The 22,996-nt window shown below is 35.9% G+C and overlaps 8 protein-coding genes and 1 pseudogene across 9 annotated transcripts; 4 read left to right on the forward strand and 5 right to left on the reverse strand.

Annotated features, from left to right (window-relative positions):
- The first annotated feature begins 8,854 nt into the window (after nucleotides 1–8,854).
- F5B22DRAFT_t42 lies at nucleotides 8,855–8,994 on the forward strand (annotated as a pseudogene). Its single transcript has one exon. The product of its transcript is annotated as a tRNA-OTHER (tRNA).
- Nucleotides 8,995–10,629: 1,635 nt separating this feature from the next.
- On the forward strand, nucleotides 10,630–12,531 carry F5B22DRAFT_456904 (uncharacterized protein). The gene is made up of 6 exons (XM_047972018.1): nucleotides 10,630–10,697; nucleotides 10,756–11,284; nucleotides 11,420–11,506; nucleotides 11,622–11,712; nucleotides 11,848–12,032; nucleotides 12,244–12,531. The coding sequence occupies exons 2-5, from the start codon at nucleotides 10,835–10,837 to the stop codon at nucleotides 12,006–12,008; spliced, it is 789 nt and encodes a 262-aa protein (XP_047834054.1). The 5' UTR covers nucleotides 10,630–10,697; nucleotides 10,756–10,834; the 3' UTR covers nucleotides 12,009–12,032; nucleotides 12,244–12,531.
- Nucleotides 12,532–12,859: 328 nt separating this feature from the next.
- On the reverse strand, nucleotides 12,860–13,704 carry F5B22DRAFT_633995 (acyl-CoA N-acyltransferase; the record flags this gene model as incomplete). Its single annotated transcript, XM_047976918.1, has 3 exons — nucleotides 12,860–12,889; nucleotides 13,006–13,224; nucleotides 13,360–13,704. 3 exons carry the CDS (start codon nucleotides 13,702–13,704, stop codon nucleotides 12,860–12,862), a joined length of 594 nt encoding a protein of 197 aa, XP_047834055.1.
- Nucleotides 13,705–14,171: 467 nt separating this feature from the next.
- Nucleotides 14,172–15,231, reverse strand: F5B22DRAFT_456947 (serine hydrolase FSH). The gene has a single exon (XM_047972020.1). The coding sequence runs from the start codon at nucleotides 15,119–15,121 to the stop codon at nucleotides 14,480–14,482; it is 642 nt and encodes a 213-aa protein (XP_047834056.1). The 5' UTR covers nucleotides 15,122–15,231; the 3' UTR covers nucleotides 14,172–14,479.
- Nucleotides 15,232–15,827: 596 nt separating this feature from the next.
- Nucleotides 15,828–16,549, forward strand: F5B22DRAFT_592615 (uncharacterized protein). Its single transcript, XM_047973939.1, has one exon. The coding sequence runs from the start codon at nucleotides 16,039–16,041 to the stop codon at nucleotides 16,360–16,362; it is 324 nt and encodes a 107-aa protein (XP_047834057.1). The 5' UTR covers nucleotides 15,828–16,038; the 3' UTR covers nucleotides 16,363–16,549.
- On the reverse strand, nucleotides 16,550–17,989 carry F5B22DRAFT_592616 (uncharacterized protein). The gene has a single exon (XM_047973940.1). The coding sequence runs from the start codon at nucleotides 17,576–17,578 to the stop codon at nucleotides 16,832–16,834; it is 747 nt and encodes a 248-aa protein (XP_047834058.1). The 5' UTR covers nucleotides 17,579–17,989; the 3' UTR covers nucleotides 16,550–16,831.
- F5B22DRAFT_592617 (uncharacterized protein) lies at nucleotides 17,990–18,796 on the reverse strand. Its single transcript, XM_047973941.1, has one exon. It carries the CDS (start codon nucleotides 18,655–18,657, stop codon nucleotides 18,349–18,351), a length of 309 nt encoding a protein of 102 aa, XP_047834059.1. The 5' UTR covers nucleotides 18,658–18,796; the 3' UTR covers nucleotides 17,990–18,348.
- A 1,096-nt stretch (nucleotides 18,797–19,892) lies between these two features.
- On the forward strand, nucleotides 19,893–21,251 carry F5B22DRAFT_456955 (P-loop containing nucleoside triphosphate hydrolase protein). Its single transcript, XM_047972021.1, has 3 exons — nucleotides 19,893–20,161; nucleotides 20,263–20,628; nucleotides 20,750–21,251. The coding sequence occupies exons 1-3, from the start codon at nucleotides 19,999–20,001 to the stop codon at nucleotides 21,016–21,018; spliced, it is 798 nt and encodes a 265-aa protein (XP_047834060.1). The 5' UTR covers nucleotides 19,893–19,998; the 3' UTR covers nucleotides 21,019–21,251.
- Nucleotides 21,083–22,682, reverse strand: F5B22DRAFT_456959 (uncharacterized protein). The gene is made up of 2 exons (XM_047972022.1): nucleotides 22,345–22,682; nucleotides 21,083–22,272 (listed from the first exon to the last, which is right to left on the reverse strand). The coding sequence occupies exons 1-2, from the start codon at nucleotides 22,550–22,552 to the stop codon at nucleotides 21,485–21,487; spliced, it is 996 nt and encodes a 331-aa protein (XP_047834061.1). The 5' UTR covers nucleotides 22,553–22,682; the 3' UTR covers nucleotides 21,083–21,484.
- Nucleotides 22,683–22,996: the final 314 nt, after the last annotated feature.

Consider the following 22,996-nt stretch of genomic DNA (forward strand, 5'->3'; position numbering starts at 1 on the left):
GCTTTAAATAAAATTAAAGCTATATTTTATTCTTTAACTTTATAAGCTTTAATAATTAATAAATTAATTATTTTATAGGATAATATATTTATTATTAATATATCTTCCATTTAACCTAGTTCCCTAATTAACTTAGCTATATTTTTAACCTTTATATATATATTTAAAAATATCTTAATAACTATTTATACAATTAATTTAAACTAATTTAAATTTAAATTGTTAAATATTTCTATAACATTTTTATAAGTTTATATATTATAGTTAAGTTTACTATAAGCCCTATAATACTAGGTATAAATTTCCTTCCTTTTTATATAATAATTACTTTAATATATAATGTAATTTTCTACTTTAAATATATTCCATACTTTTATTTAATCCCTAGCATCTTTAATAATAAAAAATCCTTTATTTTATAATTTAGTTCTTTTTATATAATAATATTTATTAAATTTATAATTTATTTTATAAAAGCTTTTAACCTTTCCCTTTAATAATATAAAATAATATATAATATTAATTATATTATATATAATTTAACTTAACCTTTTAATAATAAATATAAAAAAGCTATTTTAATATTATATAATCCTTTATTTAATATATTTAAAAAGGGAATTAATTTTAATTAAATTATTTAAAGTTATAATTATATAAGGATTAAATAATATTAAAAATAAAAGGTTAATTTAAAGTATAATTAAATAATTTAATTAATTAATAATATAATTTAAATTATATAATATTAAACTTACTTTTTTAAATCCCCTTTATATATTATTTAAAATAATTACTTTATTAAATATATAAAAAAATATAGTTATAAAATTTTCCTTTTAAATATAAATAATATATATTTATATAAAGCTTTTAATTTATTTTTTATATAATTATTTTAAAGTGTTAAATATTTTAATATTAAATAGTTAAAGGTAATAAAAGGAATAAAAAAGTATATAAAGGGTAATAATATTATTTTTTTTATAATATAATTTAAATTTATATAAATAATAGGTTTTATAATTATTAAAAAAAAAAAGTAATAATATCCTTTTATATAAAGCTTTATATATTTATTAAAATATTTAATTTAATTTATAGCTTATTTATTTATTATTTAATTATTTTTTATAATTATAATTTTTTAATTGTTTAATATATTATTATTTTTATATTAAGGTATAAAGTAATTTTTCCCTATTAAAATAATAAATAATAAAATAATTTAACTATATAATAAAATTATTTAAATAATTATAAATTATTTTAAATTATTTAATTAAATAATTTATAATTTTTATTTATATTTAATTAAAGTTATAACTATTTTAAATATAATTTTATTTATTATAAACTTAATTTTATTAAAGTTATAAATAATTTTTTTTAAATATTATTTTTATTTATTATTTTTTATATAAAGATAAATTAAATATAATATTTAATTAGATTTTTATTTAATATTTATTAATAATTAATTTTTTAATTAAAATATATTTAAATGTTTAAAGTTTATTATATAAAGTTTATTATTTAGTTTTTTCTAATTAGCTTTTAACTTTATAATATTATTAATTAATTAGCTATATTTTTTATATAATTATATAAAAGTAGAAATAATTTTACTATAAAATTAAAGATATATTATATAATTATTTTTTTTATTTAAAGTTAATTAAGCTTTTAAAGGTAATATTTTACTTATTAATTTAAAACTTTTTATTTAAAAGGTAAATATTATATAAGGAATATTATAAATAGTAATAATATATTAAATAAATAATTTTAAGTTTTATTTAATAGCTTAAAGTATAAATTATAGATTGCTTTTTTTATAAAGGGTTTTTATAATTGTTGGTAGAAAAATAATTGATTTTTTTTATATACGTATAAAGGTTAAAAATGTAGCTAGGTTAATTAGGTAGCCAGGTTAAATAAGAGATGCATTATTTATACTTTAAAGTTTTATTTTTAATTAAATATTAAATAATTAAATATTTTAATCTTTAATCTTTAATTTAATTAAAAACTAATTTAATCTTAATTATAATTAATTTAGTTATAATTAAATTAATTTTAATTACTTAAGTATATAATTAATTTAATCTTAGTTAAAGCTATTAGTAATTAAAGACTAATTTAATTACTTATTTAATCACTTTAGTTTAATTAATTATTAACCCTATAAATATTATTATTATAATATATATTATTCTTTTAAATTTATTTATTTTAAAAGTTTTAATAATACATTTATAATAATTATATTATTTTATATTTATTTTTCCTTTATTTTAATATATATAATAATATTTTTTATATTATAATTATAATATATATTTATTATTATATATTTATGTTTTAAAGTTCTATTTTAAATTAAATAATAAAAAGAAAAAGTAAATATTAAATAATTAAATATTTTAATCTTTAATCTTTAGTTTAATTAAAAATTAATCTAATCTTAATTATAATTAATTTAATTAAATTAAATTAATCTTAATTATTAATTTAAATAATTAAATTAATCTTAATTATAGTTATAAATGATTAATTCAGTTTTTAATTAAGGCTATAAGTAATTAAAGATTAATTTAATCACTTATTTAATTACTTTAGTTTAATTAATTATTAACCCTAATATTTATATATCAACGTTTAGTTTTTAAAGTAAATACCTTCTTTTTTAAAAGCTTAATCATTTATTAATTATTATATTAAAGAGCAATCTATTAATTATTTAAGGTAATTTTAAATTCTTTAATTAATTAATTAATTAATATAACTTTCTTATTAACTTATATTAAGGCTAAAAGTTTAGCTTTAATAGTTAATATAATTATAATATTTTATTTATTTATCGTTTAATTAATAGTTTTATTAAATAGCTTTATAATATAAGCTTATAAGCTTTTATAATTAATAATATTATTAATAAATAAGAAGTTATTTATAATAATAAGGTTATTACTACTTTTAAATTTAAAGGTATTAGATTAGGTTTAAAGGAGGTAATTTATAATTTAATTAACTTTATAATAATATTTTAAATTAGGGTTTAAGTTAAATTAGGAAAGTTTTAAAATAAAAAATATAATATTTAAGTATATAATTATTATAATATATATAATAAAGCCTATTTTCTTTTAATAAATATATATTTTATTAATTATAGTTAATCCTTAATAAAGAAGTAATTTTTAAATCTTTATTAAAATTAAATGCTTTGTTTCTTTTAAATTCTTTAACTTATTAATCTTTTTAATATATAAGGATTAAAAAAGTTAAATTAACGCATCTTCCACTTGACCTGGCCACCTAATTAAGCTGGCTACCCCCTTAACCTATATAAAATCCTATTATTTCAATCTTTAATAACATTACGAATACTGATTGTACGATTTAATAATTAATACCTTTAAATCTGTTAATTAAAGGGGAATCCAAATGTATTTTTTACTATTTTTTATAAAATTTATTAAGCGAAATATTAAGCAATACGCTAAAGTAGCGCTAAGCAAGGATTATTTTAGCGCTTACTTTAGCGTATTGCTTAATAACTCCGCGAATATAAGTCGTAAAAGTTAGTAAAGAGTACCGTTAAATAGCTTTTCTTATTATAAAGCTAATGGTATATTTTATTATTTTATACGATTAGTATTCGTAGAGTTATTAAATTATCACGTGATTAACGCACCGACGTTATTTGTATGGGCTAGGGGGGTGGGCAGGTCAATTGGGTGGCCAGGTTAAGTGGGAGATGCGTTAGCTTTTATTAATAATCTTTTATTACTTTAACTCCTAAAAATTATTAAAAGTCTTTTTTATTTATAAATTAATATTTAATTTTAAATTTTTAAATTAATTTTATTATTAAAGCTTTTTTATAACTTTAATAAATAAAAATATTATTATTTATATAAATAAATATTAATATTTATTTTTTTATATAATAATATAACTTATATAGTATTATTATATATTTTAAATAAAAAAGTATAATTATTAACTTTTTTTATTATAAAAGGGGAAACTTTTTAAACTTATATAAAGCCTTTTAAAGCTATAGGAAAGTATTATACTTTTTATACCTTAAAAGCATCCTTATATAAAATTTTTTATTTAATTTAATATTAATAAAGGTATTTATTATATTATATTGCTTTAATTTTAAGTTAAATTTTCTTATTATTATTATTAAGGTATTAAAAGATTTCTTTATTAATATAAAGGTATATATTTCCTTTATACTTAAATAAGGTTATTAATTTCTTTAAACTATTAATTAAGCTTTATAGTTTATAAAATAATTATATTTATTAAATTTATATATATATATTTATATATAATTAAAGATAAGCTTTTTATAAATAATCCTTTAATTAACCTTATATTATAAAGCTATTTTTTATAGCTTTTAAAGTATAGTTTCTTTATTATATAAAAACCCTTTTTTATAAGGTATATTTTTAAATTTTTATAAGTTTTAAATAATAAAAATAGCTTTATCCTTTAAACTTTTCTTTTGATTAATAATTTTCATTTAAAATTTTAATAATAATTTATATTAAGGTTTTTTTAAATATTAAATATAGTTTTACTTATAAACTTTATTTTCTTCTTTTAAAATTTAAAGTAATATTAAGGATGATTTATTATTTTAACTTTTTTTATATTACTTATTAATATATTAATAAATAACTTTATAATATATTAATATTCTATATAAAATATAGCTTCCTAATATTTTTTATATATTAAATTTATAATATAAAGTATTAAAGGTTCTTTTTTAACTTTAAATTTAAATTTATTAATAATTAATATAGCTTTTATAAGGCGGATTATTTAATTAACTTTTTTAATTATAATATTAAAAAGATTTAATAAAAAGATAAAACTTAAAAAAAAAAAATATAATATAAAAATAATTTATATATAAAGTTAACGCATCTCCCACTTGACCTGGCCACCCAATTAACCTGGCTACCCCATTTTCCTATATGAAATCTAGTATTTCAAACTTGAATAACTTTGCGGAAAGTAGGTCTACAGACTTATAATTATTATTTTTGAAATATTAACTTAAAGCGAAATTCAATAGTATTTTTTATAATTTTATAACTAATTTCCTTAACCCTATATTAAAAACCGCGCTAAAGTTTTAGCGTAGTTTACTCTATACCTATAAATAAAATAGTTATAAAATTATAAAAAATACTATTAAATTTCGCTTTAAGTTAATATTCCAAAAATAGTAATTATAAGTCTGTAGACCCACTTTCCGTAAGGTTATTCAAGTTTGAAATATTGGATTTCATATAGGAAAATGGGGTAGCCAGGTCAATTGGGTGGCCAGGTCAAATAGGAGATGCGTTAATTAAACTCATAAATTACTTTAAAGCTTATAATGCATTTCTTATTTAATTTAGCTATTTAATTAATTTAACTATATTTTTAACTTTTATATATATATATATATAAAATCCTTTATTGTTTTATTAATAATAATAGAAACCCTTTATAAAAAAAGTAACCTATAGCTTATATTTTAAATTATTAAATAAAATTTAAAATTATTTATTTTATATATTATTATTATTTATAATATTTCTTATATAATATTTGCTTTTTAAATAAAAGGTTTTAAATTAACAAATAAAATATTACCTTTAAAAGCTTAATTAAAATAAAATAAAATAAATTTAATTATATAATATATCGTTAATTTTATAATATAATTATTTCTACTTTTATATAATTTAATAAAAAATATAATTAATTAATTAATAATATTATAAGCTTAAAAGTTAATTAAAAAGAATTGAATAATAAACTTTATATAAAACGCATCTTCCACTTAACTTGGCCACCCAATTAACCTGGCTACCCCAATAACCTATATAAAACCCTATTATTTCAATCTTTAATAACTTTACGAGTATTAACCGTACGATTTAATACTTAGTACCTTTGAATCCGTTATTTAAAGGGAAATTTAACGGTATTTTTTACTATTTTTTATAAAATTTATTAAGCGAGATATTAAGTAATATGCTAAAGGAATGCTAAGTAAGGATTATTTTAGCGCTTACTTTAGTGTATTGCTTAATAACTCCACGAATATAAGTTGTATAAATTAATGAAGGGTACCGTTAAATAGCTCTCTTTATTATAAATCCAATGGTATATTTCATTATTTTATACGATTAATATCCGTAGAGTTATTAAATTATCACATGATTAGCGCATTGACGTTATTTATATGGGCTAAGGGGGTGGCCAGGTTAATTGGGTGGCCAGGTTAAGTGGGAGATATATTAAACTTTAAAAATTTAAATATATTTTAATTAAAAAATTAATTATTAAAAGGTATTAAATAAAAATTTAATTAAATATTATATTTAATTTATTTATATATAAAAAATAATAAATAAAAATAATAGTTAAAAAGAAAATATTTATAATTTTAATAAAATTAAATTTATAATAAGTAAAATTATATTTATAATAATTATAACTTTAATTAAATATAAATAAAAATTATAAACTATTTAATTAAATAATTTAAAATAGTTTATAATTATTTAAATAATTTTATTATATATTATTTTAATAGGGAAAAATTACTTTATATTTTAATATAAAAATAATAATATATTAAATAACGCATCTCCCACTTGACCTGGCCACCCAATTGACCTGGCCACCCCACCAGCCCATACAAAAAACGTCGGTGCGTTAATCACGTGATAATTTAATAACTCTACGAATACTAATCGTATAAAATAATAAAATATACCATTAGATTCGTAATAAAAAGAGCTATTTAACTGTACCCATTACTCACTTTTACAACTTATATTTACGGAGTTATTAAGCAATACGCTAAAGTAAGCGCTAAAATAATCCTTGCTTAGCGCTACCTTAACGTATTGCTTAATATCTCGCTTAATAAATTTTATAAAAAATAATGAAAAATACCTTTCAGATTTCCCTTCAACTAACAGATTTAACGGTATTAATTATTAAATCGTACAATTAGTAGTTGTAAAGTTATTAAAGATTAAAATAATAGGGTTTTATATAGGTTATTAGGGTGGCCAGGTTAATTGGGTGGCTAGGTCAAGTGGGAGATGCGTTAATTATAACTTTAAATAACTTAATTAAAATTAATTTCCTTTTTAAATATATTAAATATAAAATTATATAATATTAAAATAGCTTTTTTATTTTTATTATTAAAGGGTTAAGTTAAATTATATATAATATAATTAATATTATATATTATTTTATGTCACGACGGGCGCGATGTGTAGTGTCGTCGGTGAATACTGGAAACACACTATTAATTGTAAGGTGACGAAGTAAAGGATGACTTGCTAGGTCATGACCTTCGTCAACTAGGCTATATACGCTACGGTAGGTTGAATAGGCTTCCGGAGGTCCGGCAAGGGCTATTGACTAAGCTACAGAATAGAACTATCACCCGTACGTCATCCGTACGGCCGTACGGCTAGCCTAAAGGCTAGGAGCCGTGACTTTTTATATTATTAAAAGGGGAACTTAAATGCTTTTATAAAGTAAATTATAAATTTAATAAATAATATTATATAAAGAAAATTAAATTATAAAATAAAGAATCTTTTATTATTTAAAATATTAAAAATTAAATAAAGGTATAAAATATTATTAAAGTAAAAAATTACATTATATATTAAAGTAATTATTATATAAAGAAAAAGGAAACTTATATTAAACGTTATAAAGCTTATAATAAATTTAATTATAATATATAAACTTATAAAAATATTATAAAAATATTTAATAATTTAAATTTAAATTTATTTAAATTAATTATATAAATAATTATTAAAATATTTTTAAATATATATATAAAGGTTAAAAATATAGCTAGATTAATTAAATAAATAAGTTAAATAGAAAATATATTATAATTAATTATATAATTAATTTAAACTTTTAAGGGTAATTAATTAAAGTAATCTTTTTTAAGTTAAATTTTAAAGTTTATTATAAATACTTTATATTTATATATTTTTAAATAAATATTCTTTAACTTTTTATTTCTTATTTATTTTTTAATATAAAATATATATAAAAGTATTTATATAGGGTTTTTTAATTATATTATATATAATATATCTCCCACTTAACCTGGACATCCAATTAAGCTGGCCACCCCCCAGCCTATATAAAAAAGGTCGGTGCGCTAATCACGTGATAATTCAATAACTTTACAAATATTGGTCGTATAAAATAACAAAATATACCATTGGATTAGTAATAAAAAGAGCTATTTAACGGTACCCTTCATTAGTTTATACGACTTATATCCGTGGAGTTATTACGCAATACGCTAAAGTAAGCGTTAAAATAATCCTTACCTAGCGCCCTTTTAACGTATTGCTTAATATATCGCTCAATAAATTTTATAAAAAATAGTAAAAATTACCACTGGATTCCTTATTAAATAACGGGTCTAATGGTACTAATTATTAAATCGTAGGACCAATATTGGTTAAGTTATTCTAAATTGAAACATTGGATTTTTATATAGGTTAAGGGGGTGGCCAGCTCAATTGGGTGGCCAGGTCAAGTGGGAGATGCGTTAAGTTAAAAGGGTAGCTAGCTTAATTAAATAGTTAAGTTAAATGAGAAATATATTAAATAAATAATTAAAGATTAATTTAATTATTTATTTAATTACTTTAATTTAATTATTAACCTGAAGTGGTAGGTTATATGTAGTTTATCTAATCGCTTAGGTGTGAGGAGACATGGGTATAGGTTTAGTTAGCTTAACCGCTCCCATTCAGTCGCTTAGGCTGCCCGGTTAGCTCAATCGGTAGAGCGTGAGACTCTTAATCTCAAGGTTGCGGGTAAGTCCCCACAATCAGTCATAGGAGCCCGACTTGTTCATCGCTAACGTGCGCGCGCGCGCCGCAGGTTCGACCCCCGCATCGGGCTCAATTCCCGGTGCTTCCTAGTTAACTAGGAATCGCAATCCAATTTTTCCAACTTTTATTTATTTACTCTTTTTATCTAGAGATAATTGAGTCATCCATTTACTAGCTTCGATATTAGCTAGATAAAGTCTCTTCTAAATTTTTCTTCATCAATGATCTCCCTTTAACTGCAAAATCATTACTAATCCCCCGCCTATACGTACACATCTCATAGCCATTGATACCTGCAAATCAAGAATCCAAACATATCGAACCTGTTGGAAGCTGGGATGGCGCAGCTTTCTCGAACTATTCAGCTTTCTAAGATTCTTGGAGTGTTGGCTTGATGCGAGGTCGGGGGAATACCTACCGAGAAATACTTTTCTGCAATCTTTTCTATACCAGACTGACTAGTTAGGCTTGATGACAAAGTCTTCGGACGAATGTACTAATGCCACTGACTCTAACACGATGCGGGTAACACACAGAGTTCTATAATCACGCGCTTAACTGCCTTAAACACTGTTGGTTACCTTCCGCTGATAAAACCTTAACGATCTATCAAACGGAGCTGGTAGCAGAAGACTGAGATATGATGTTCTCATACACCAACAGTGTCAAGTAAACCATCTACTTCTATTTACGGAGGATTCATATCTATCATTCATTGATATTGTTCCCTCCGCAAATCCCCTATACTTAGAGCATGCTACGCATCTCGTGGCACTATGAACCAAAGCTCAGGCCATCCTGTCAGATGATCTATCACCAAGGGACACATCAGGACACCATTCGCAGCGACCACGCCTATTACTCACGGTCCAGCCCTTGCCGTCGAGTTTGACAGAGATTCAGCTACTACTTGCTCGACATGCACTAACGGACATACCAAGGTCTTTGGTAATATCAACTACGTAGTCGGCTGTATCATTAAACTAATCCCCCAAGTAACTCGATAGTTAGTTAAGTGGAAATGCGGTTCGGGATAACCCCCTTCCCACAGCAGCCAGGTATATTAGGAACTCCCTTGGGGTTGTGCATTCGTGCATGCAACAACCCCTAGCTCGCCGAAGGTTCAATGAGGGTTACAACCAGAGACTAGGGGGCTATCTATGGTGGCATAGGCTCTGAAGAGGTCCAAGAAGCGTCACTACAAGAAGCGGCTTGCTGGATTTAGTATACGAACAATTACTGCATCTGAAATTCAACGCCGGCGTCAGTAATTATGTCTAGAATCAACACTAGAGATGATAGAGTGAAGCGAGTACGAGGTTCTGGTGTACTAGGCCAATTGTCAATTACATACAAAGGTCGCAAGCGAGAGGTCCCGCCAATCCGGCTAATTCTTCGCTGCAGTGCAACGCATGATTGCGACATGTCGCCGGATTGGGGCCCTTGCCACTCTCAATGGTTCCGTCGTAATCCCGCAATACGAGAAATAAAGGGTCCTGCCTATGCTACACAGAGGTGCGAGCGACATGTTCAAGCGATAAATTATTTGGCCGTATGATCTTAGGCCACACTAGCAACACCTAACGCCATACCAAGTTGGCCGTCTGTAGAGAAAAGAGGCAGCGCACCGGAGTCGACGTGGTTACGCCCCGTTTGTTTAAGGCAGAGGAGCGGGATAAATGTAAGGGAATTTGTCAGTGCCGATCAATAGGGTCTGCGGATCGCGATGAGGCAAGGGCCCGCATAATTAATCACCCAGAAACGTACTCCGTGGTAAGACTCATTGAATCAATATTTATTCTTCACTTGCGCCCCAATTAAATACCAGCAGAACAATTGCTTTATTGAAACTGTTCTAGTCGACATTTCAACGCTCTTCGGAAGACCATACCCTCACAGCTTACGGCAAAATGAGAACTACGCTACTTGTGGCTGCTCTCTCTGGAGTGAGTAGTGTGAGCGCTACCATCAATGCCGCTGCGGTCCGGTCGCAAACACCGTACAGCTGCAACGCCGTTGGTGGTGTGGGTGTTACTTTCGCCGAGGACATGAGCACCATGCACGCAAATTTTCCAGATCTACACCTATACGTTGACACGCCATCCCACGGCTTCCCCCCAAGCTACTCGATTATGTATTGTATTGCAACAGTCGAGTTCAGCGAGCCGGACTTTGGCGCAGGCAACAGACAAACTCGTTTCGCTATCGCCAATGTGACTTGGTCGAACAGCAACCTCACTCTGGAGAAGGGTGATAATTTCGACACCTTGGGGACGAAAATTGATTTGAATATTGAGGTGTCGAATAGAACCAGCCCAGTTCACTATCCGATTGGGAAAGACCGGTATTCGGCCAACCTGGTAAGTCGTGCTGCGCATTGGGGGTTCACCAAGGTTATAATGCACCCTGTCTTCTTCTCATTCCTGATTGAATGGTATTATGGTGTTGATCATGGTGTTGTGCTCTTAGCTGACTCCAGCTGTGACTTGTCATAGGTCAATCTGAATGTGAACCCAGCTGTTGGCGTAGATGAACCCTTCACTGGTGAATTCAAGCTCACGGCTCAGAATCCAAACCCAACTGTGAGTATCTCGTATTACTCAGATATTTGAAGCCATCCACGTTACAGCTCATGGGTTTGATCTTGAACTAGCCCCTGGACCATAGGCATAGCTGCTAATTAAACCTTTTACTTAGTTCACACCGTGCTTCCTTGGTCGTTCCGCTCATGCTCTCAAATTTGAATTCGACATTCTAGCTGAAACAGTAAACGGTGGTGTCAGCTCTAGTAAGAAACCTATTCCTTCCCTTTAATTTTTTTTTCCTTTTCTTTCCTGACCAGTATCACATCTGCAGTAAGCGGTGGTCAGGATCTATGCATAGATCATAAGGTCAAACAATTGACTAACGTACGTCTAAACAGACGGCTGGAACATAGACTTTGGTCTCATTTACGAGGAATGTCACTGGACTCCAGAGTCAGATAATTGGGGAACAACACGGATCCGAGACTGGGAGAGTTGCATATACCGGGAGGCCAGCAACCAGACAAGCATTAAGAGGGGTCTCCGCAAGATCCATTGAATATTAGAGTCTGCTTTGAAACAGGTAGGTGTTATCGTGAAAATCAAGAAGCACCCAGTGTGATAGTCTTGCAACCTGTATCCTTGAGTATTGTCAGCCAAGCTAGATTCTGTTTACGCATTTGTGAAAGTTAGAATGTTGAGATAAGGTGTGTATCCTTGACAGAGTTGAAGTGCAGCTGTAGTACAGGCCGAACTAAGCTTAATTATGAAGTCTATTACTGAATCCTTCCCAGACTATATTGACTCGAGCATGAAACTACGAATAGCTTCCACCAAGCTTTCTAGGTCGAGTCTTCGTAGATCCGAGAAAATACTAGCGTGTGATTTAATTTTGCTCAGACAATGACCTTTATATTTGAATTTGGTCGAAACAACGGCGTGAACTTACAAGTCCCCCTTTCTTCTCTCCACTGCCCTTCACAGAAGCCCAAGACAAACCAGAAGGCTTGGGAGTTTTTATATGCATGTTGGAATCACCTAGCAGTTTGAACATTCCTACCGATAGCCATGTGGCCAAGATTTGTTCGTAAGTCAGGTAGTCGAGTAGTCGAAATCATCTAGCTGGGAAGTTGACACACGCTGGGAATGTTTCCTTGGTGGGCTTAACGTACATGTATTAGTAAATTGACGAAGGTCAACATGTGAAATTACATGGAATCAAAAGTAACTCTCAAACCCACGACATATGGGTGACTTGTAGCTCCCCTTAGCCATGCAACACCACTTTATTAGGAAGTAGAAAGCCTGGATACTCCCAATGGCAGTAAAAAGCTACCGCCTCTCTCATCATTATCTTCATCTTCGAAGTCTCAGAGCTCGAAAAACTTAAGATAATGACACGCCACCTGCCTAGTTCTTGGTGCCTCTTAACGCCTCCCACTAGAAAACTTGCGTCACCAAGAGTTATTCGAGATAACATTCAGGAAATATTGGGGAAAGACGCTTTACTTCATCCCAGAACCAATAAATTGGGGGTTCAGAAGCTGGTTACTTACTTCTTGTTCCAATATCGCCATCTGCACGGTGTCCCACCACTTCCTGTTCCTGTACACGGCCTCTTTACTGATGCCCTCTTGTCTGAAACCTGCTTTTCTGTAGACAGCAACAGCCCTCTCGTTGTAGAGGGATGCACCCAATGTCAGACTGTGAAGCCCTCCCCATTTGAAAGACCAATCCATGGCCCAGTTGATCACCTCGGAACCATAACCTCTGTTCTGTTTCACACCAATGAAGATGAAGTTAGCGTCTGTGGTAACTCTTTTAAGGTTGAAAATTATGCAATTTTGAAACACCTGTGGTTCGAATACTCCCCATTATTATGCTGGCAGATTCAACGAGTTCCCACTGACTTGGTACGCTGGTGCGATTTGAATGCTCAGAGATGCGCGTCGCTGGTACATTGGAAGACCCTTGATAGAAATATACCCAATTGGCACAAAATCTTTCAAAGAATCGCCTGGTAGACATATCATGACGGAAAGAAGTGGATTGCTGACGAGGATATCGACCCATTGGTCACTCTCCTTTCTGTTGCTAGGACGGTGGATGGACGGGTCCGATAAGGCGCTTGTGGCTGGGTCCAATTGCAGCTGTGTATATAGAAAGCTTTTGTCAGCATCATTGTCTTCAATCGCTCTGTATACAAGTCTCTTGGAACGAAAAGCGCCGGCAAGAGCGGATGTAATACAATCCATGTCTGCCATGTTATGAGAGGTTGCGCCCTTCCTAGTCAACTATTTGAATTCAATGTTCTCGGGGGAGAGTGGCCATTTATATATTAGAACCCAAAGTCCTAGCTGTCTTCGTACCGAGCACGGGAATAGGATACCTGCCATCGTCGCGATTTCGGACGCGAAAAGGACCGATTGATTAGATCTGATTGATAAGACAAAGACTTACCCGGACGCTATGTGACTCATCTACCATGTACCGGGAGTCATTTGACCGAATCAAGTAGCTCAGCTCTAGGCAGACAGGCATACGAGCAGTATGTTATCGACACTGTGAATCATAGATTAGGCATAATGCATCTCCAGACCCTAACTGCTTTTAGGTGTAAAGACTCCGAAAATGGCCTTCAATATTATATCTAGACCAGTTATTCTTGATAGAACTCTCAGAAGCCCGAGATGCCATGATGCAGAATACTAGGTGCGGATTGGTAAGAATGCCATCGGACACATAGTCATCATTTCAATACTAAATTCTTACCCTTGCTTCCTCCAGGTTATGCACGACGATTTGTACGCATCTTCCCCTGGTTTTAGTGGTAATGCACATGTGTACGTTCTTGGAGTACAAATGTTGGGACATATAAACAAGTTGGACTGGGGTAGATGGGCTAGTTTCTACATCTAAAGTATTTTCTCGTATAACATCCAGACGCCAGGTATAGTCCCTATATGATACGCCAATCCATGATGATGGACTCCGAGCCACAGGGAGAGAAAAATCAGAAAATACATTGTATCAGGGGTAGTCATCACTCTCTTTGTGGCATTTGATGATAAGTTCCGCCAATTTTTCGTTGATGTCTGCATCCACTGGCATATGATGGCCACCCTTGAACCGGATGAGCGTCCGCGATGGCTTGTCATAGTGATCCATGAGAGCTTCACTCTCAGTCCGCCATGGGTCGTCGTCGCCAATGACATGTATGCTTCGCGTGATGATAGTAGGCTTGATAAGCTCGGGCCACTCTTCCGTATCGACTTTCAACCGGAAAGGTACGGTGCCCCCGAACAATGCTGCAAACTCCAGCTGCTGCCCCCGCTCCTCGAGCCAGCGAATGAGATGCGTCGCGGCTTTCGCGCCCTGAGAAAATCCAATAACACCGACGAAAGGGCCCTTGCGGTTGAAGATCTCGACGAGCCGCTCTAGGTCCGACCACGGCCGTTCCTCCTGGCCGACTGTGTCCGTGAGCCACCGTTTGTATGGCTCCATTCCCTCAAAGAAGGGGAGAACGCCAGGGCCAGGGCCAGTGTCAATGAAGCCGTCGATAAATACCAGCTCGAAGTGATTTCTGAGGATGCGACTAAGTCTGATTGCCTGGATATTAAAGATGGCGGCGCTCGTGCCGCTGCCATGCAGGCAGAGGATCTTGGGCAGCATGATGTCCTCTCTCAAAGCCCTAGAGAGAGAGGCCTGGGTAGGTGATGAAAGAGGAAACAGGCTTCTTAGCGCAAGAGTGTGGAACTCCCGATTTTCCGATTCTCAGCCGCTCTGATCAAGCGATGCAGCGCAGCCCGAGGTGACTATATATCGCCATTGAAGAATCTGACGTGGTATTTGAGAACAGTAATATCGAGGGATTGCTGGTGACGTCCGAAAATGGTTAGGCTCTATTCCTGGTTGAGTAATCTCCGACTCCGAACCATTTGTACTCCCGGTATTTGGAGATGGCGTGCTACGTGCGATCCACTTGTCTCAAAGCCGAATCGGATGTGCCAACTAGATAAAAAGCTTCTGTTCTTGTGTACGACCATAAGAGTTCTGATAGCGTGTAGCCTGGTCCTTTTCCCAGCCTACAGAAGAGAAGAAATTAAGAGCAATCTAGCCCGGCTCCCGTAGTCAACTCACCCGTCAATGGTGAGATCAGATCATTCAGGAGGTCCGGTAGCGGGAGAAAAATACCCCAGGCGAAATGTGCCCCAATCCAACTGCAGCAAATTCTCAGTAAACTTGGCGATGCCAGGCTTCCATTCCAGTCGTTGTTGGCTGCAAGGCAGAACAATGTGTCGGAGCCGTGTTGGTTTTCATGAAGATTCTATATATATGAGAAGGCTTGATGAACATCCCTCGATCTGAAAATGATGCATATATAGGAACTATACATACCGAAGCACAATTATGAATCTCCGAAACATACACTTACAGAAGCTATGGCTGAATCATAGGCAGCAGCACAACTGTTGAAATTCAACGTTCAGCATGATAAGAGCCCTGATATCAGAAACGTAGATGAGTTTAGAACCCGGCTAACCAGCTAAGGTTAGTTCTGTCAGACTATTATCGTCTCAGCGTTGTTGATGCAAGGCTTTCCATTTCTGTATTTCTCTTATATTGTAATAACTCCAGAGATGCTCTCAATGCAGCTTATCATCAACACTTGCTTCGCACATGTCACTCGGCGACATCGAGCTTGGATGATGCATAAGCTAGGTGTTGGTGGTGTAAGTGAGGCCATATGCATACACTATATTGATTGTGCACAAGAAGTGAGGCAGCGTACATTTAACCGTACTGCTGAGAGACGAGGATGTAAAAGAGCTTTCTTTCGCCTGACCATCCCTGCCCTCTGCCTTAGCAGCGCTTGTTATTTTGCATTAGATCCAAGATGTATTGGTTGCTAGGGGGTATCTTGAGATGCAGGTATGCACTAGGAGACACAGTCCTTTTTGGGATATGGGAGATTTATGGCGAGGGGGAGTCATCTAAACCGCCTTTTGCAGCACTCGATGAGGTTCGTGATGATTATATCTGTGTATAAAAAAGAAAGCGAAACAGTTCTCAGCATTGATCGAATGATAGGGTCGTCGCCTGGTGTTAGGGTAGATAGAATAGATTGAAATATGACATATTATTGTTTGTGAGAAGCACAACTATGGGGGTGCTATATAATAATTTATATTGCACGAAGGCTTTAAACCCCTTCATGTCTAAGCCAAGGCCATATACAACAAGTCTTTTTGTCTATAGCCGTAGGATCGCGACATTATCATTCGCGGTTACTTGTCTTCAACTAGAGGTGAGTTGACAATGTCAGGGTTGTTCCAAACACCCACGAACCGGAGCATAAGAGTTACTACCATTCCCTTAAATTCACCAAGTTCCCCTATACGGCTCTAGAGCATCGTGCAGTCTGCCAAGGAACCCGCTGTGCCACGTCCGAATTTCACTCCACTCTTTGACCATTTCACTCAACATCATCAACCAGCCACCAATGATGAAATCCGCATAATCCGGCTCCGCACCTCCTATAAAGGGGCCATCGGAGAATCTAAAGTATTTCGCAATCTCGCCAAGCGCGACCTCGTAGTCTTTCACCACATTCCTCCTCGCCTCTCCTTGCACGGTAAGCTTGTCCCACGAGTCCACCCCCGCGCGCTTACAAAACTCGGCCTTGCTCTTCTCCATGGTTTTAGGGTTAAACGGGAAGCCTTCAGAGAACAATATTCCGGCCGTGGGGAATATGGAGTCAATATGAGCGTTGAAAGCAGCGTATAGCCCGATTGAATGTTTAAACAGGGACGGGCTGTTGGGATATTTTTTCTCCAAGTGCACGGCGATGTCAAAGGAATCGCCTACTAAGTCGCCTGTTGCTGTGTCTTTGACGACGGGAAGCGTGTGGAATGGCTCGCCATTGGGGAAGAAGCGCACTGGGGGCACGCCGAGGCGTTTACGGGTCTCGGTCACCTCGGATACGTCAACCCATTCTGTGACATAGTTGGCGCGCTTGAAGTTTAGCGCGTACCGGACTTTCCACGGGTTAGGCGCGAATGGGTGGACTGGGGGCCCGGAAGCGATGTCGTAGAAGACAAGCTGATCTGACGATGTATCAGAGGTCATTGTGGTGAGACGAGATGTTGCGAAATTGTTGGTGGCTAGAATAATGCAAGTGGTGCGAGATTGGGTGATGGACGACTCCGGTATGTGCTTATTTGACAAACTGGTGTTGTCGCGAATGTTTGAGATGTTGTGATTATCTGTTTTTAACCCCTGAGAAACGGGACGGCTTCAGCAATTTATAGGTACATCGTCTTCATCCTCAAGCTTACCAACGATCAGCTTAATACATCCATACTAATATGCACCTAGTGGAACTATGTAATGTTGTCCCACTTTGTTCATATGTATTCGCTCATCGCTGGTAGCTAAGTGGACATCAGGTGGTGCACAAGGTCACGTGGGGGATATTATCGGTAATCAAGAAGCCCGACGGCCAAAAAAGTAGTTAAGAATCTGATTAAAGCTCTAGAATGCAATAGAAAGGCGCGGGACGAGTACGCGATCACATTACAAGAGATAATCGAAAGCTGCAGCAGTCAATCATCTCGTCCTTTGACGAGTAGAGTTCGCGCCGTCACTGCGGGTAACCCCGTATGCGGGACTATCCATGCTGCGGAATCCCCCATTCGTGGAGTATCGTATTCACGTAGCAGCTCTACTGTGTAGTTCTTGATGAGGAGGCATCGATGTTAACATTTAATAGCGCCGAAGATGGGGCAGTTCATAATTCGACCATTCTGCCTATCTCTAACACCATGAAATCACCCCGCCGTGCCATTCCTCTTCACCTGCATCAGCCTTATCATACAAAGTATGTCCTCTTCGTTCATCTAAGCACCGCCTTCTCTCTTTGCGTACTCTTCCCCCATGCGTTCTAGGTATTGCCGATCGACATCCGTGACATCAGTGATGCGGTTCTGTGAGCCTGAGGCTCTCCCCTCTACGTGGTTATCGCCTGCTCGCCCTGCGGACTCGTAAACAGGCTGCTGCCCAGGTAGTTTACGTAGACGCTCGGTAGTTGTACCATCCTTATCCGTGTAGCTGCGCTCAGCGTAAGCTGTGGTCTGTGGGGGGCCGCCGTTCGACGATGTCGAGGAGCTGTAGTAACTGTAGGAGTAGGATTGCGAGTTTGATGACATGTTTGTTGCAAATGGAATTACTAGTTATCTCGATGATAAACGCTCGCAGGCCTAGGCCAATCGGATTTCCGATATTGCTTCTAGGTACTAAAGGATACTAGCACTTCGGCGTTTGGAGATGTTGTTAGAGATGTTGTTAGAGATGTTGTTAGAGATGTTGTTAGAGATGTTGTTAGAGATGTTGTTAGAGATGTTGTTAGAGATGTTGTTAGAGATGTCGTTAGAGATGTCGTTGCAGGTGCGTGAAGTGCTGGCGTCGATGGTTTCTCTTATACTTAGCAGGTGCCGTTGAAACGATGCCTTTGCCTCTGACGTCATAGGTGAGATACCGGTATGAATATTAAGGGCTTTATTTACCCCGACGGCCCAGTCAGGGCCAATGGAATGACGCCTACCTGAGCACGAATCGCATAGGTGAAATACAGATCAGATCTTATGCGAAAAGACGAATCTAAACCTCTCAGGATTTGATCGGTCTGTTCAATTCTAATCAATTCTATCATCCAAGGTACGGCAATGCGCGACTGCCGGCCCTAGACCCCGGATACGTGTATGACGCAGTCGAGGAGTAGAGAGACACAATATATAGATTTCCGGGGCGTATGCAATACTAGGTGCTTTAATCACTTGTTTCGTCGGAGCGTCCAAATAAGGGATAGAGAGATGTTGTCATCGGCACTATCCATCACAACATCCACAACTGCTTACTAAATGCCAACTAAATGGCCGGTCCTCATAACATTATCCTATAATTAACCCTAAACGTGCTATCCTGGTTACTGTAGTTCGCTGCTCCCTCGTTGCAGAAGCCGTGCCCAAGCCAGCGTAACGAGGTTTGATGCCTACCGCATATGCTCGCAAACGGTCGGGACAAACATAGCATAACAGCCACTGTTCACATATCTGTCTCTTTATGTCTGTATAAGTTCTGCATTGTAGACAATGGTATTGCATTTAGCTCTCTCTGGAGTCTGAAACTAACCCTTGGACACTAGCTTCCGGATCCCTCAAGGCCCTTGACCTCCCAATGCTATCTCTCACCCTTCTAGCCTATTACGAAGCCCCGGCTTACGTGAAATCTTCTTGTCCATTCTCAACTCGGCAATTGGCTATCAATCTGTTCTTCTAAAGCCGGGGTAAAAACATATGCGACTGCGCAGTAGAATTATCCATCTTGCTTCCTGATAGTCTCAACAACTCATTGTTAATTGGACAACCCCCTTGCTTGTCCTCCTTAATCAAGACAGTCCGTTTTTCGAGCCGCTGCTCCCCTGAATCCAATTCGTTTTTGACCCTCATTCTCTCTTAGTTCTTGTGTAGTCAAGATCTCGTGAAATAACGATGGGTGGTGTGCCCTCAGTCCCGCGTGACCCGTCGCGCAAAGTCCAGGTTATCTGCGCCGGATATGCGCGCACAGGAACCTCGACTATGGCGTTGGCCATTGAACAGTTACTTCGAGGGCCTTTTCTGCACGGTGGCACTCAAGTCTTGAACCGGGAGGATGGTACGAGTCTCATCCTCACATTTTCACTCTGAATCTTAATGACAACCCCTTTCCACCATTTCCCTCTTCACTTGACTAACTCTGCTTTCGAATCCGAACAGCCTACTGTAAAAAATGGGTTCAGGTGTATGAGGCCAAGAAGCGCGGCGACAAGGAGCGTACGTTAACGCTACTACGCGAGGTGACGGCAGGTTTCGTCGGTGTCGCTGACATGCCTCCGCTGGACTTCATCCCAGAGCTCATGGAGCTCTATCCCGAGGCTAAAGTTGTTCTCGTTGAACGGGATCCGGACCGCTGGCTCGAGAGCCTTATGGTCGTCTCTAAGGCCTCTAACAAGCCCTGGTTGCCCTACCTCGTCTGGGTTGTGCCTGGGTGGAGGTGGTTCCCCTCACTCGTCAAACACTATGGCGAGAGTGCGAAGAGAGTCATGCAGTTGGAACCAAAGGGCGAGGTTAAGCGTGGAACTAGTAAGTACAATGGCTTCCCTGGACCTTTGTGTAATCTTGTCTTTCAAGGATAGATTACAAATAGCTTTTTGAGAGATACGTGATTGGTAGGCTTAGGGAAATTCAGCTAACGCCGTCGCAGAACTTATTATCAACTGGAACAACATGGTTAAGGAGATGGTGCCGCCCGAGAAACTGCTCGTCATGGAGCTTAAAGATGGCTGGGAGCCTCTGTGCAAGTTCCTCGGCGTGCCTGTTCCTGACGGACCTTTGCCGCGGGCCAACGACACCGAGGCGGCGGTCCAGATCTCGCACGATGTTACACGGCGTCTGGCGCAGATTTGGGGCACCGCGCTTGGAACGGTCGCTGTCCTCGGCTTTGGTGCATGGAGGGCTTGGAAGACACGCTGACTATTGATCCGTAGTTGGTGCGTATATATGAAACATACTCAACCAACCTTAGTTGACTGTCTCATTTGCACTTAATGTGCGTGTATATATCTAACCTACATCCGGAAACTAGCGTTTTTTTTTTTTAAAGAGATCAATGGTTGAGACACTTTAACTCCACAATAGAAAATAAATTCTTCAGTTCACTCCTGTGACCACTATCAGGGAACAGCCTCCCTGAAGGAGAAACAGTGTTTAGGTGTCTAGTCTAGACTGGTGGCGTGGTGATAATTCGCTATATAATTACGCGCGTCGGAGGTACGTTCCTTCATTATCCTGTGTAGCCAAATATCGTGGTGTTTCACGCCTCCCATATGCGTCTCGCTAAATATTACATTATGCCTGGCATTGAAGTCAACTGTAAACGGGGCCATGCTCGTATCGGTGCTATTATTAGCCACTTCCTATATCAAAGCTCTATAGAGTACTACCGACCAGCGTATTCGTAAATGCTGTCGTAAACAGTGGCCAGCCATCCTTGTGAAGGTCCCGCCCGCGCGACGACGCCTAAACCACCAGCAGCCCACACCGCAGCAAAAGAAACAACAATAGCATTAATTGTCCACCAAGCACGGCGGCGGCGGCTTCTCGTAGGCTTATCAAATGTGATTTTCTTCCAGTTCGCAGGCGGTGCCAGATTAAGCCATCTCGCCATTCCCCAGACCATGTGCCCAGACCCAACAAACAATAGGAGCGCATAGGCGATATAAGCCGACGGCGCATGCCGCGCGAAGCCGTGAGCTACATATGCGAGACCGATATTACTGCTGTCTCCATCGACAATAAGGGGTAGGACTCGGTTCATGGCTATGTGCGACGTGATGAGAACCGAAAAAACATAGCCCGATGCTGCTATATTGTTGAAGGATGGCCATATACGGGAGAAGGAGCTATGCGAGGTAGAGGATGAGGACAAAGAGGCCTTGGATCGTGCCAATTCCCAGAAGCTGGGACTTGAATCCCCATGGTACCGCTTCTTATTCTGGCTCCGTCGAAGGAGACGGATAGTGAAACCGGAAGCTACGTGGGCGAGTATGGGAAACCCAACGAGTAGAGGCTCTGTCAGACGTGTTTGGTATAGTTCGCGGGTCATAAGAAGGAAGGGCTCCGAGTAGGGCACGGAACGGTAAATGAGGGGTATCAAGGACGTGTTGGCAAAATGAAGGCCGGCGAAGAATGTGAATGTATAGCTCGAGTAGCGCTGAATGCGGGTTACTGTTGTTTGTTGAATTCATTGTTAGTGTGTCCGTCGTGCGTGTCTATTGGTGTGATGACGTAGTCACGAACAGTAGAATATTGGTCCATGACCGCTACTGCCGAGGCCCGGCGACGATGCCGTGGCCCGCGACGGCGGTATTGTAGCCGACGACAAGCCTTCGAGCTGTTCTGACAGGTCTTCTTCGGGCGAGTCTATGGGAGAGGGATCTAGTTCTGCTAAAGAGACGAGAGTTTCCTGAGACTCTTTATGGTCTAATGAAGCTGGATCAGGCGCCATCTTGTCATCAATTCGAACTCCAGTCGAGTCGACAACCGCCGCCGAGGCGCGTATGAATTCGTCTAGACAGGACTGGAACAATCCCGGTCGATGTAAAGCAAAAAGTGAATGGTCGAGATGTAACGATAAGTCGGCTTGCCTTTTTCTAAAAGTCAATTGATTGGACCCGATAGATAGGTGGGCGCCCTAGCGTCAGCTAACTCTTCTAGAATGCCCCGCGATCTTGATCTTAAATTCCGTTTAGGGCACTTAGCTACTGGATATACTGCCTACCTAATCCAATCAGGGAGCTACTTCAGGACCTTGCCTTTCTTGCATGATACCCAGCATTACTGCAAATCAGAAATACGTACGAAGTAGAGCATTCGCAACCAGGCTCGATAGAATTGCTCCTGGTTGTCGGAGCCAGTCCGCCTAGAGCCAAGCCTCTTTGTTGAAGCAGGA

This window comes from Xylaria bambusicola (assembly GCF_022495145.1).
Source record: "Xylaria bambusicola strain CBS 139988 unplaced genomic scaffold F5B22scaffold_6, whole genome shotgun sequence".
Lineage (NCBI taxonomy): Eukaryota > Fungi > Ascomycota > Sordariomycetes > Xylariales > Xylariaceae > Xylaria > Xylaria bambusicola.

Coding starts and splice junctions, on each gene's coding strand:
- F5B22DRAFT_456904 (XM_047972018.1), top strand. CDS start 10,835: ATGAGAACTACGCTACTTGTGGCTGCTCTCTCTGGAGTGAGTAGTGTG. Junction 11,507..11,621: donor CTCAGAATCCAAACCCAACT/GTGAGTATCTCG, acceptor CCTTTTACTTAG/TTCACACCGTGCTTCCTTGG. Junction 11,713..11,847: donor AAACGGTGGTGTCAGCTCTA/GTAAGAAACCTA, acceptor ACGTCTAAACAG/ACGGCTGGAACATAGACTTT.
- F5B22DRAFT_456947 (XM_047972020.1), bottom strand. CDS start 15,121: ATGCTGCCCAAGATCCTCTGCCTGCATGGCAGCGGCACGAGCGCCGCC.
- F5B22DRAFT_592615 (XM_047973939.1), top strand. CDS start 16,039: ATGCAAGGCTTTCCATTTCTGTATTTCTCTTATATTGTAATAACTCCA.
- F5B22DRAFT_592616 (XM_047973940.1), bottom strand. CDS start 17,578: ATGACCTCTGATACATCGTCAGATCAGCTTGTCTTCTACGACATCGCT.
- F5B22DRAFT_592617 (XM_047973941.1), bottom strand. CDS start 18,657: ATGTCATCAAACTCGCAATCCTACTCCTACAGTTACTACAGCTCCTCG.
- F5B22DRAFT_456955 (XM_047972021.1), top strand. CDS start 19,999: ATGGGTGGTGTGCCCTCAGTCCCGCGTGACCCGTCGCGCAAAGTCCAG. Junction 20,162..20,262: donor AGTCTTGAACCGGGAGGATG/GTACGAGTCTCA, acceptor GAATCCGAACAG/CCTACTGTAAAAAATGGGTT. Junction 20,629..20,749: donor CGAGGTTAAGCGTGGAACTA/GTAAGTACAATG, acceptor ACGCCGTCGCAG/AACTTATTATCAACTGGAAC.
- F5B22DRAFT_456959 (XM_047972022.1), bottom strand. CDS start 22,552: ATGGCGCCTGATCCAGCTTCATTAGACCATAAAGAGTCTCAGGAAACT. Junction 22,273..22,344: donor TCATGGACCAATATTCTACT/GTTCGTGACTAC, acceptor AACAAACAACAG/TAACCCGCATTCAGCGCTAC.